Source organism: Esox lucius, chromosome 14 (assembly GCF_011004845.1).
Source record: "Esox lucius isolate fEsoLuc1 chromosome 14, fEsoLuc1.pri, whole genome shotgun sequence".
Classification (NCBI taxonomy): Eukaryota; Metazoa; Chordata; class Actinopteri; order Esociformes; family Esocidae; genus Esox; species Esox lucius.
Genome location: NC_047582.1, coordinates 29,242,711 through 29,255,616, shown reverse-complemented (window position 1 = coordinate 29,255,616; position 12,906 = coordinate 29,242,711). Strand labels below are relative to the sequence as shown.

The following is a 12,906-nucleotide window of genomic DNA, read 5'->3' as shown; positions in this document are numbered from 1 at the left end:
ATACCAACGGGTCCCAAATTCTTTCTTTCCCTTTATCACTTTAGCGGTGAAGGTGCAACAGTAATCGGTCGTCCCGAATCCGGGTTCATCCGACACCCTCACTAATCAAGCTGAACTGAGCTCAACTTCTACTGCAGGATCATGCCTCCCAAATTCGATCCCAATGAGACTAAAATTGGTATGTGTGGAATCTACTCTGAAGTATTTTGTTTCAGGTGAGGTCGAAAATGGAGTCGACTTCTGTCTGGCAATTCCATGCTGGGCCAGGCCTTCTCAGCAATGTGCTGATTAAATGGTAACGTCGTTAGGGTGAACAACTCTTAAATGTACTGTTATTACGTGGTAACATTTGTTAATTTTGAATTCTAGCGGATATCGCATGAAATTGTAAAAAATTATAATAACGTGGCTGAAGCCGGTAGCTAAATCTTGTCTATGTTAATCCTAGCCAAGCAGTTTCTAGTCTGCTGCCACCACGTGGGTGTGTGAAACATCTGACACGCGGGATGTAAATTAAATGGATCTTTATGAAGCTCGTGCCACATGACGTGGTCGAACTAAAACTGGGTTTCCAACTTTTCGGGTAACCCGAACGTTAACTATGTTGCTGTACCCTTAAATTCAAGTCTGATCCATTAACCGTTCGAATGCTTTTATTTGGTGGTTTGGCATTTTTGTCTGACAATTAACGTTTAAGGGTCAGGTGTACTGAAGTTAGGTGGAAAGGTTTTGTGTAGTGTAACCAGTGTAACCCTGGTCAATTCAGTTTGCATTGGCACAAAGATAATAAAAGCATAACTGAATTGAGTTTGTTAAAATTTACAACAGAACTGAAATCGGAGTGTTGAACCACTTTTCTAGGTCACGTGCAAGTTTAGCCCTGGGGGGGGGGGGGGTTGTTATAGGTTATTCTAATTGTATCTTACTGGTGATAAATGGGAAGATGAGCCTGTCTTAAACTTACATTTGAGTATTATTTGGTCATTGCTACATATCTACACAGATGTTGAATAAATAGCCCTATACCTAATTCAATCTGTGGTCCACTGGTCACGGAGTTCAATTACTTTTGGACCACAGTTAGAATCAGGTACAGGCCTATGCATCTGCGTTCTGTGTAGATATGAAGCAATGACCATGTCACAAAAAAAGCTTGCGCTTTCTTTGGCACTGGCACATTTTGTGAAGCCAGACTTGAAAAGGCACTACAGTTTTACTTCAAAGGATTACATATGCACAGGAGTCTGGTTCACTGGCACTTAAATGATCAGCGGTAATGACTCAGCCTCCCGCCACTTCGCCAGTCTGTCTTGTGACTGAGTATAGTCCAGTGGGGGCTAAGACAGACCCAGCTCTAGGAAACAGGGCTGCCCGAACAGTGGGTTTCCCTGTGCCGAAAGGCCTGGAACAAATTATGCATTCATGTGAGCGGAGGAGTGTGGTACAATTTTTTGGTTTCTAATTGCTTGGGAACCATCGAGGGGTTCTGTGGTTAGAGAACTTCTCAAAACATGTTTTTTATCTTGCAGTGTACATGAGGTGCACAGGAGGAGAAGTCGGTGCCACCTCTGCCCTGGCCCCGAAGATTGGACCTCTGGGTTTGGTAGGTGTCATTGCTTGTTATTGAGTTGATGTAATTGGGGTAGCTGTGATCTACAAGTAAGCCTCCCGCCACTTTGCCAGTCTGTATGTGACTGAGTATAGTCCAGTGGTGGCTAAGACGGACCCAGCTCTAGGAAACAGGGCTGCCCAAACAATGAGCTTCTCTGTGCCGAAAGGCCTGGAACAAATGCAGAAACTCTTCTTTCCCTGGTCCTTACATTAATCAATGTTTGATATGTCGCACTTGACTTTTGTGTTGACTCTGAACTTTTCCTGCTCTCTGCTTTCAGTCTCCCAAGAAGGTCGGTGACGATATTGCCAAGGCCACTGGAGACTGGAAAGGCCTGAGGATCACTGTCAAGCTGACAATCGTCAACAGGCAGGCAGCGGTACGTGTGAACTCTGCCTTCTCCAGAGCAATGGAAGTGTGGAGGTTTTCACCTGACTAGGTTGTAACATGGCTGTCTGTGTTAGATCGAGGTGGTGCCGTCAGCTTCAGCTCTGATCATCAAGGCCCTGAAGGAGCCCCCTCGTGACAGGAAGAAGGTCAAGAACAGTAAGTTTCCTGGACCTTACGCATCACTGATTACGCCATTGTAAAACTTGTAAAACCCCTGTAGTGGTGCACACTCCAGCCTCCCGCCACTTTACCAGTCTGTCCGTGACTGAGTACAGTCCAGTGGTGGCTAAGACTGACCCAGCTCTAGGAAACAGGGCCGCCCAGTCAGTGGGCCTCTCTGTGCCGAAAGGCCTGGAACAAATGTGCCAGAGACTGTAGTCACATGGTTGTCATTTCGTCTTCTGCCGTCGCTGTGATCTGGTGTACTCATCGAAGCATTCTTTCTCCAGTCAAGCACAGCGGCAGTGTCACCTTTGACGAGATTGTGACCGTTGCCCGCACGATGAGGCCCCGCTCCATCGCCAGGGAGCTGTCCGGTAAGAGCCCAGTATGTCCCTATGGTAGTGTTCCTGTCCTAAAATAATTGAAGGGGAAATGCGCTCTTGAATCACAAGCTACTATGAACAGCCTCACGCCACTTTGCCAGTCTCTGTGCCTGAGTATAAACCAGTAGGGGCTAAGATGGAACCAGTTCTAGGAAGCAGGGCTGCCTAGTTGGTGGGCAACTTATGTGCCGAAAGACTTGGAATAAATTGCTCCTTAAATAATGGAAGGTTAGCTGTACCCTGCTTGTCCTAATTTAGTTTCTCTTTTAAAGGAACCATCAAGGAGATTCTGGGAACCGCCCAGTCCGTCGGTTGCACCATTGATGGTCGACCTCCCCATGATGTCATTGATGACATCAACAGTGGCAAGATCGAGTGTCCATCTGAGTAAAATTTTGAAAATAAAAGTTATTGGAAAAACTGCTGGTCTTCTAATAATTGCAAAATCACTAACAATACTTTTCTTACCGTATGTATTTAGTCACCTGTGTTGTGCAGTTTAGTTTTGGCTTGTTGGCAGTGGACAATAGCTGGTCCTGTTTTCAAGGCTTGGTGGCGCCTGAAAGCGTCTCACATTTTCAAGATTTGGTTTGACCATGTGAAATGGCTGCCCTGGTGCTAGGCATTTCACCCAAATTACCCTAGTCCCTTTAGGTAAGAATCTTCTACCTGAGTTTGGGTTTTATATTTAGCCAGCATGTATCTGGCCCTTATGGGATCTAAAATGTCCTGACACAAATGCTGGTGGATAACTATTGACTTGAGACTAGTTTTACTGCCACAGGTCAGTTTCTCTATTTGCTAGGTAATAAGATGTGTTCTAAGCCCATCCTATTCTCATTGGTTAAATGTCATTACACTGAGGTGCTGATGCAGGTAATGAGTCTGTTACTGGTGTAAATATACACCTTTTAATGCAATGTTTTACCAACCATGGGAGGTTAGTTTCATGTGCATAAAACTTTATAAGTATTCACATCTTTTGGCGATATGAAGAACCCCAATGGAACTCTTAAGAACCCTTCATGTCAAACTAAATTTTGTAACTTACAGGAAAGTGACAAATCCATTCCGTGCTAATACAAAATGTTTATTGAAAGTGTCCCCACCCTACAAAAGTACACATTAACCCCCTGATGGGTCTGCTGGTAGTCTAGATAATCTGTACAAAAAGTAAACTACAAAGTATGTGACCTACATAAAAGCTCACTTTGGTAACTTCCCATTTGGATCAGGACACAGCCAGAGTTACAGGCAACACATGGCTGACTACATCCTAATTAGCCAACTCTTAAATGCTAAACTGATCAAATCATATCAAAGCCTGAGTCACGACTAAGCACCACAAATCCTAAGGATGGAGAGTTCACACGGGCCATTCTAATGAGGACAGGGATGTAAACTGTTGTAAAACAAAATGGATACATACAGGAAGTACATCCTTTAAAGCTCAGTGAAGGCCATGAGTGGGTGGACAGACCTACCAAACACAAGTGACATGTCACTGGAATTACATCAGAGCATGTCATCCATGACACAACTTATTAATCTGGCATTTTACCATGGTTTAAGGCCATTCAGGTTTGAACTGTGCTTTATTCCAGCAAATGAAGAAATGTTGGTCTAAATTCAACTCCCTTTGTTCTAAGCGAGCAAGTTGCTGGAAGATATCGGAATAGAAATATTACATCCATCCAAACATCCTACTTGAATGCTTGTAGAAAGCAACCTACAATGAAATAATTCACCTTGAAGGATAACTATCTGAAGGCTGTGTAGAAGAGGCTAAGCATGTAAAAGTCCCAATGCAGTCATTAATTTGATTGTTACAATCCATGTCCAATCACTGTTTATTTTTTAAATATAACTATAAAATATATTAACATATTTCCCTGAGCTTCCTTTGGCATACAAAACGCCCAGTGTGAGTTGGCATTATGAAACCAAGGACGTTTTGTCAGTACTCATACCTGACTGGCCGGGAGTACCTGCCCACCCGAAAAGCGAGCAATTCCAGCACTCAAACAAAAATGGCATCCTCATAAATTTGACTAAATTTAACATGGCGTCTTTTCAACCGTATAGTGTGGAAATATCATGAAAACATTGACTGCACTGGGCCTTGAACACATTAAAGTTTGCATTTTGAAGTACTCCAACAGAGCCTGAAATACTCCATCAGAGCCTTTTAACTACACATCAGTGGTTTGATCAGTACTAGAAAGTCAAGTCTTCAATTCTCAACTTCTTCCTCTTCAACATCATTCTCAGCTTCCTGGTCTTCCTCCATGCGCTCTTCCTCCTCTTCTTCATCCTCCCTGCTCTTGTCATTCTCCCCGGTGTCGCTCTTTTTTTCCTTAGCATCTTTGCGCTTTTGTTCAGAGGCCTCCTTCTTCCCCTTCTGGCCCTTTTTATAAGCTGTATTGGAAGAATAATGTTGATAGTTATAAGCTATTCAGTGAGTCACATTTGTTAGCGAATGCAGAGAATACACTTTTCAATAGCTTCATATAGACATATTAACATTAAAAAAAAATCATTTTCTGATTTGTTGGTTTATTTGTCATGTTTTTGGTACAACTCCAGTACAGTTCATCTGTTCAATAAAAAAAAAGCATGAAACAAATATTACATGGCATAATGCAACAGAAATGTTTCAAAGGAGGACAGCTGAGAAGAAACACTTAAATCTGGTCCTGACCACTACTTCACTCAGCTGTTGTGGACTGCCCTCTTTGTTTCAATCATTAACATTATTTACCAGACATCCTTTTCCAGTGACTTACAGTAGTGAGTACTGTCTATTAAAAAATAAACGCTGATAATTGTGTATATACACACACACGATTTGATTGAATTCAATAAGGCTCACAAAAAAGATGAACACTTACCCTCCAAAGATTCACGTAGAGGCTGCAAGAAACGTTCAAACTCCATCTCCTCCATTGCGGACATTACATCTGTTGCATTTAGAGTTTTCCGCTTTGCTTTCATGGCAAAGTTGTTTGCACTGTTGACACAAAAGGGAAGAAATCAAAAATGTTAAATTGCAAACAGAAGAATGCATTTGTGTATTTATTCCAGGCGCTGAAAGCCCAACACTGTGTGTGTTATAAATAACCAATCAATTGCAATAAACCATTTGCACTGGTAGTTTCTCTTACCAAGACGTTGCATAAAGGACGAAAACACTGGCAGCTTGAGAAATGGCTCGTCTGGCCTCTTTTGACACATTCACACCATCTGGTAACTATTTCAAAGAAATGGTAAGGGCAGCATTACTAGATAGCCAAGAGTTGTCACTAAACATGCAAGAAAATTTGAATTATGGTATAAGGTACAGACTCAATGGCCAGTTTATTAGGGACTCCCATCTAGGACTGGTTCGGACACCCCTTTGCACCCAGAACAGCCTGAATTCTTCGGGGGATGGATTCTACAGTGTAGTATACAGTATGTTCCACAGGGATGTTGGTCCATGGAAATGCACTTGACCGCATCACACAGTTGCGGCAGTTTGGACTGCGAACAAACACGTTTTGTTGCCATACTAAAGATTGGTATGGCAACCTGTTGGGTTGAAGTATGGGAGCGCTATGTTGTCGTAAAGAGAAAAAACTTTTTGACCTGGTGCATTACTCGACCCTGATGAGTGCAACCATGTTCACATATGCTGTTACATTCAAATGTTATACAGCTGGTGTGAAGGGACCCAACTTGTTCCAAGAAAGCATTCTCCACAACATAAAACCTCCGATAGACTGTACCGTTTACCTGGTTAAAGCACCCGGTTTAAAATAGGCCATATGCCACCGGTAGAGATTGTTACTGTTATTTTTGTGTTGATAACGGAAAAGCATGTATCCGTGCTGTTCCATAACAATACATAAACACATAGGAACATTGGAAATAGCTAGAACTAGCGTAAGGACTTCAAATCAAAGCTTTGTTGGGTTATAAATACTATGATGTGTAAAGGGTTTAATAAGTCCGACCTTGTGCTTATGTTTACCGTGTTGTCTTGTTGAATAAATATTGTATGCACTTACCGCCTCCTTGATAATACGCGTGATAACAGCGTTGGGTAAATTAAGGTCCTCCGGTCTCTCCGCCATCTCTTTGCTAGGTAGCTAACTAGTTGCCGTTAGCTTCCAATTTTATTTAAACAAGGTATCTAAATACAATTGCAGATTTCGAGCGAGCTTGGAGAAAACAGGCGTCTTAAACTGTAGCTAAACTAGCTAGCCAGTGCGTTACAATAGAATTAGCACGATTATGCTAGCCAGCTAAAGTTAGCTGCTAACTATCAACTGGTTTTACGTCCTTACAAACAAAGCTGGACACCTTTAACTAAGTTGTTTAAATAGTACGAGTGGGTTCACTGTCTATACATAGTTCAATGCTGTACTTTGATGTAGATTTTTAATTGCAAGCGAAGATATTGCATTAACCCTCCTAGGTAGCAAGCGCAGAACTGTCACACACTTATTTTGAGTGACCCTTTCGCGCGATTCTTCCAACCATGTGTTTCTCGTATCACCTTTCAACTCTGACCTTCAAATTGTTTATGTGTATATCTGAAAATATAAATGTACATTAACCTCGCTTATACTGACTATATGTAACTAAATGTCTCTGCACATTTTAAAAAGGCGTGTTTACACTGCATAGCCCAGGGCTAAGAACAGTGCAATGAAAAGGCACAAATAGTATTTAGTTGGAGGGGATATTAGATCGTGGAACAGTCACACGTGCAGAATTCAGATCCATATTTCAAGCGCGTTCTCGTGCACGTGACGAAACATGTCTACGATCATTTTAGAAATAACAAAATCTCACCTAGGCTTAAAGTAATTATGGATGCGTGGGTCCATCGAACGGGCTAGCAACAACCTTTTTGTATCATTAACTAGCTGTCTATCCTTTTAAAATGTGTATTTATTAAGGCCTGTAGATTTATTAACCCTGAATGTACCTGGGCTGTACTCTTTCCATCAAACAAAATGTTTTACATGTAAAACCTTTCGTCAACAGAATTAAACTGCTAAGGGATCTACCTAAACTGCCCAGTTGAGTTCAATTTAACTGTTTTGCAACTTAATGATTTGTTACATGAAAAGTATTAAAACAAGCCTGTGTGACATCTAAAAGGTCATGTTGTTGCACTAGCATGGCATTTTATCCATTTAACATGGGTGTAATCTAGTGTTTCTCAACCCTGCTCTGAGATCTCTCATTGCTCTGTCACACCTGATTCAAAGGATCAGCTCATTATCAAGTCCTTCATGAGCTATATTGGGTTGTGATATACTAGGCTTCATTAACGTTCTTCTAGCGGCAGGATATTATGGTAGCAGCTAACTGAGAATTTGTTTTTCAAATTAAAAGCCATCATTGAAATAAAAGGCAATATAGTCTGCTATCTAGTCTGTACATTTTATGTTTAATTTTCTGTTCCAATATTGTATGTGTCTCTTCTTTTTTACAGACTAGATTGTTAACTATATTACCTTATACATTTCAATTATGGCTTTTATTGTGATAAAGAAAATCTGAGTGCTGCCAATATAATATCCTGCTGCTAAAATAATGCTAATGAAGCCTCCTATGGCCACACTAACATCAGGTATGTTAGGTCAGGGAGAGATCTAAAACATGCAGGGCAGGGGGGCGTCCAGGAGCTGGGCTGAGAAACACTGGTGTAGTCAATCCACTGTTTTAAGTTAGGGTTATCGTTGGAGAGCTCTATTTGAAATTGTATTTGACTGTTGACACCAGCAGAGGGTGGGGAAGGATCGCAGAGGTGCTGTGTGTCTACAGTACCAACAAGGTGGTGAATGAATCCTTGCTTTTGGAGTCGACGCGTCTGTGATTCTAGTCATCTATTGCGTGGCTGCCAAAAAATCCCTCGAACGGATGTGCACCCACACACACAATTAAAGATAGAAGGTATTAACACAATAAATATATTCTGTGTCTTTGTTAACAGAATCTTTTGCAATAACTACCCCAGTCACCTGACCTAAACCCCATTGAAAACCTCTGGGGTATATTGAATAGGAGAGTCCACAAGCGAGGGACCAAGGACTCTGAAGGATCTGTTGAGTCTGCATGGATGAAGGGTGTCAGATCCATTCTTCCACCTCATCAAACATCATAGAAGGCAGTTATCTTGGCGATGGGGGCGGGTGGAGAGCACAAAGTACCAAACCCTGTGTGACAATAATCATGACATGCTTATGAGAAGAAAAATATTTCCTGATTAAGAACCTTGTGTTTTAGTTTGAACAATCTCACCGAAATGAAAGGTTAGATATCTCTCATAGTTTTTAATTTAGGATAAAGCTGAATTACATTTTCTTTTTGGCTCATCTGTACTGCAGCTGCCCCCTGATGGTAACACGTTTGGCTTTGCTGCCTCCACAAGTCTCCCCGACATGTAAAAGGAAGACACTTTTTGGCCTAAAATGCAAGGCCTTTCCAGGGATACAGTAAAAGTCCCAGAGTGGCCAAGTAACAGCTTAGAATAAAATTTGTGATTTCAGCTGTCAAACCATGATTTGCAATACCTAGACAGAGCCCATAGAAAAATGTTCTTCCACTTTGATGTTATGGAGTATTTCGCGGAGAGACAATATATAACAGGGATCTTCATATTCATCTATAGATTAACCTTACGTCTGCCACAACTTATGAGAAGCAAGCATCCTATGGAATTTTACTGAGATACAGTGCCATCAAAAAATATTCAGACCCCTTCACTTTCCCAAAATGTTGTTCTGCTATTGATTTAGTTTATATTAATAAAAAAAATCACAATCAGTCTACACACAATACCCCATAACTATGAGGCGTTAATATGTTTTCAGAAATGCCTACATGAAATCTCATCTCCAAAAGTATATACATCGGTCCTTCATTCATTATTTTGGCAGCAATCACAGCTTTGTGTCTAATTGTGTATGCCTCTATCATCTTTGCACACCTGGATTTGTTTCTTCCTTTCTTTCTTGTAGATCCTCAAATTCTGTCAGATTGGATGGTGAGTGTTGATGTCTGGGCCACTCATGGACATTCACAAAGGGGTTCAAGGGAGTCAGGGAGAAAAGTGCAATAGAAAAGTCCCAAATTATTGTTAAACCATCTCAGTGCTGGCAAGCCTCAACAGTGAGCACACTTAGCAAGATTATCATCTACAAATACATCTCATGTACACATTTTACCCTGCATCTGTGTTGAACCGAGAAGTATCATTTAAAGGCCACTCAGTTCAGTTGGACGTTCATGCCAACTATGTTAGTGTTGATAATGAGCTCATTTTTCTTTTAACATTTTTATTTAGCTCCTTGGGAAATTCAATCCTTGAGCAAGGCAGTTAACATGTAGGAAAAATACATAGAGCTCTGAAAAAAATTAAGGGACCACTGCACATTTTTCTTTCCTCTCCAAAAATGTTGAAAAGGAAAGTTTTGAGTGAGGAATACAATTATTCAATTTGCAGTGGGCTCTTAATTTTAACCCTTCTGTTCCTCACTCAAAACTTTACTTTTCAACTTTTTTGGAAAGGAAAGAAAAAGGGGCAGTGGTCTCTTAATTTGTATATGCTCTATATGCTAGTATAATTGCATAATGTAAAAATAAATTCATATTTGTTTGCACAAATAAACAAATACATTGCTGTAGTTAAAATCCCAGGTGCCTAAGACTCCTGCATCGTACTGTACATATATGAAATATAAGTATCTAGCCTCGAGCAGGCTAGTATATCCTCAAGGGCACAATGGCAGTCAGTGTCACCCTGAAGTTAACCAACCCTCCGGTTTCCATCCCCAAAAACCTTGGGGTTCAAACCGGCAATGACTGCTCTTTTCCAAAAGCAAACAAACTTTTCTTAATGAGGTTCTCAAAAGCTGCCTCATTTAGTGACATAGGCCTTAACTCAGCTCTGAAGTTGTGTGGCCTTACCCCAAGTTAAAGAGTTCATAACAATTTGCATGTGGAATTTTCACAAGGCATCTAATCTACACACTGCAATAAAAAAGCAACAAAGAGCTGTTGTGTTGTGCGCTCAAGCGGCAACACTTTACTGTTGACATAATACAGCTGAAACACAATTGTGGTAAATAGCAAGAATTTCCGTGACCTTTTTCTCAATCGTTTTTAAAATTGCCCTTCATCCAAAAGCCCTGAGGTTAGTTTGATATTTTTACTTAGAATGCAATTATCATATTTTATGCGGTGCTATTTTATTGTGATTATTTAATTATTTTTCCACTCAGTCAGTGGCATGAAAGTGATGTCATGGTGACAGTACAAAGCAGCCCGTATTGGTTATACAGTAAGTGTTGCTGAGATGCTGAGAACATTCTGACCAAATTGTCAACCACATTTCATCCACATCTTTAATTCTGCTTTGCAGGCAATGTAGACACACAACTTGTGTACCTTTAAAAGACCTAAATAAAACGGTGCACACAAATCTTGTACTTCTTCAGTCCATTCTCACTTCCTGTTTGGGTCTGGGTCGGCCCGCTGCAGAGCTACAATTGTTAGGAGTCTTATAATTTAGGAGGGAGAACAAATAAGGTAGACTAGTACCGTTCCGCAGAACCCACCTGCCCTCCATCGAGTTCCTCCATTGAGACCCTCCATCGAGTTCCTCCATTGAGACCCTCCATCGAGTTCCTCCATTGAGATCCTCCATCGAGATCCTCCATTGAGACCCTCCATTGAGACCCTCCATCGAGTTCCTCCATTGAGATCCTCCATGACTCTGGCGCTAGAAAGTGAGCTGGCAAGATCCAGGCTGACCCCTCCTACACTGGTCCTGTGACTCCCATCCCCCATTTCATATTATGACCAGTTAGCGTATTGAATATACTGTGTATGTACACTACATTGACTTGACAAGTTGACATTGAGGTATTGTGAAGTCTGTCCCTATTCTGTATTCTGGTTCTAAACAGTGCCTGCCAGAATTATTGGCCCTTTGGTATAAATAATATGAGAGAAATGTAACATTTAATTCATATGAAATTGTTTCAAGAATGTTATTTATTCTCAAAAACATGTGACACAATTATACCCATCCCTGAATGAAGTACTAATTAATGTACATGCCAAGACAAAACATGCCAAGATAAAAACCCTTCTCACATGAAGGTTGATGAGATGTGTAGAACAGTATAACAAGGAGTCTGACACCATTTACACATCCAGAATCTCTAAAGAACTTTCAGAGGCTTTTCTCCTCACTTGTGGACCTTTGTCTTAAGCATGCCTCACCGGTTTTCAATGAGGTTCAGTTCAGGGGACTGGGATGGCCATTTCAAAAACTTGACTCTCCTGACACTGAGAAAGATCCAATGACTCCAGGCAGAGGCAGGCAGATTCTGCTCTAAAATCTGCTGGTACTTTACGGAGTCCATAACGCCATGTAACCTACAAGGGCTGTTGGAAGCCAAACAGCCCCAGGAAAATAACTTATTCACCACAACAAAATAATTTTGCCTTGATCAACAGCGCAAACCACATGTGGCTCAAATAATTCACAGTTATTTTGCATGGGGTTCTTGTAGTTTTAAAACCCCTGCTGTAAGTAACTGTCAGGTACATCTCGTTACCGAGAGACCTCATTACAGAAGGCAACACCAGGTGTCACTAATGACTGTAAGAGCAATGGGATCTGAAAGTTCTATGACCATGGCAACTGCCCAATTCCAAATCAAATGTCAACAACGTTGCCAAATGTGGCAAAAAAAAGAAAAACACAGCAAAAATAAATTTGATTCACTCGTGAATTTTAAAATATATACATTGTAGCAAAACTATTTGTAAAAAGATGAATTTCCAACTACATCCCAGAATAAGTTACAATGAATAAGTTGTGTTTCCATGCGTTACACCCTAATGGAAATGAAATGCGCATGATTTCATAAACTGTAGATCTGTGTTGGTTTACGTAACACGTTTGAGGAAAACCGGCTGTGCTAATGTCGTCTGTCACTTAATGAAAATAAATTGTGCTCTACTCTGCGGGAATTCAAGCAAAGTGACTGTGGCATCCCCATAGCAACTGTCCTAATGACTGCCAAGGCAGTCAGTAAACAAACTAACAACACACATGACATCTTCGTTAAGTGAATAATCTAACTTAAGTCAACTCCTTGTTGTGTCACATGGATGAAGAGGTTTTGAGTGGCCATGTTTCCGTACTTCATCAGAGCCTTTAAATAAAAGTTCACTGTTTCAGCAGAATGGGCTGGTTTCCCACACGTAACATATTTTGGATTTGGTGCCCTCCTTGCAAACAGCATTTTGCACAAGATACTGTGCATAGTTTTTCTTTTTACACAGTTC

At 40.9% G+C, this 12,906-nt stretch overlaps 2 protein-coding genes and 4 non-coding genes across 6 annotated transcripts; 5 read left to right on the top strand and 1 right to left on the bottom strand.

Moving 5' to 3' along the window:
• The first annotated feature begins 23 nt into the window (after positions 1-23).
• rpl12 (ribosomal protein L12) lies at positions 24-2,969 on the top strand. Its single transcript, XM_010889699.3, has 6 exons — positions 24-178; positions 1,530-1,603; positions 1,893-1,991; positions 2,077-2,158; positions 2,452-2,538; positions 2,820-2,969. The coding sequence occupies exons 1-6, from the start codon at positions 142-144 to the stop codon at positions 2,936-2,938; spliced, it is 498 nt and encodes a 165-aa protein (XP_010888001.1). The 5' UTR covers positions 24-141; the 3' UTR covers positions 2,939-2,969.
• LOC114840905 lies at positions 1,289-1,413 on the top strand. The gene has a single exon (XR_003782897.1). It is a non-coding gene; the product is annotated as a small nucleolar RNA SNORA65 (small nucleolar RNA).
• LOC114840908 lies at positions 1,668-1,791 on the top strand. The gene has a single exon (XR_003782900.1). It is a non-coding gene; the product is annotated as a small nucleolar RNA SNORA65 (small nucleolar RNA).
• LOC114840906 lies at positions 2,241-2,364 on the top strand. The gene has a single exon (XR_003782898.1). It is a non-coding gene; the product is annotated as a small nucleolar RNA SNORA65 (small nucleolar RNA).
• Positions 2,633-2,755, top strand: LOC114840909. The gene has a single exon (XR_003782901.2). It is a non-coding gene; the product is annotated as a small nucleolar RNA SNORA65 (small nucleolar RNA).
• A 652-nt stretch (positions 2,970-3,621) lies between the features above and the next one.
• pole3 (polymerase (DNA directed), epsilon 3 (p17 subunit)) lies at positions 3,622-7,077 on the bottom strand. Its single transcript, XM_010889700.5, has 4 exons — positions 6,597-7,077; positions 5,712-5,797; positions 5,439-5,557; positions 3,622-4,965 (listed from the first exon to the last, which is right to left on the bottom strand). Exons 1-4 carry the CDS (start codon positions 6,660-6,662, stop codon positions 4,781-4,783), a joined length of 456 nt encoding a protein of 151 aa, XP_010888002.1. The 5' UTR covers positions 6,663-7,077; the 3' UTR covers positions 3,622-4,780.
• Positions 7,078-12,906: the final 5,829 nt, after the last annotated feature.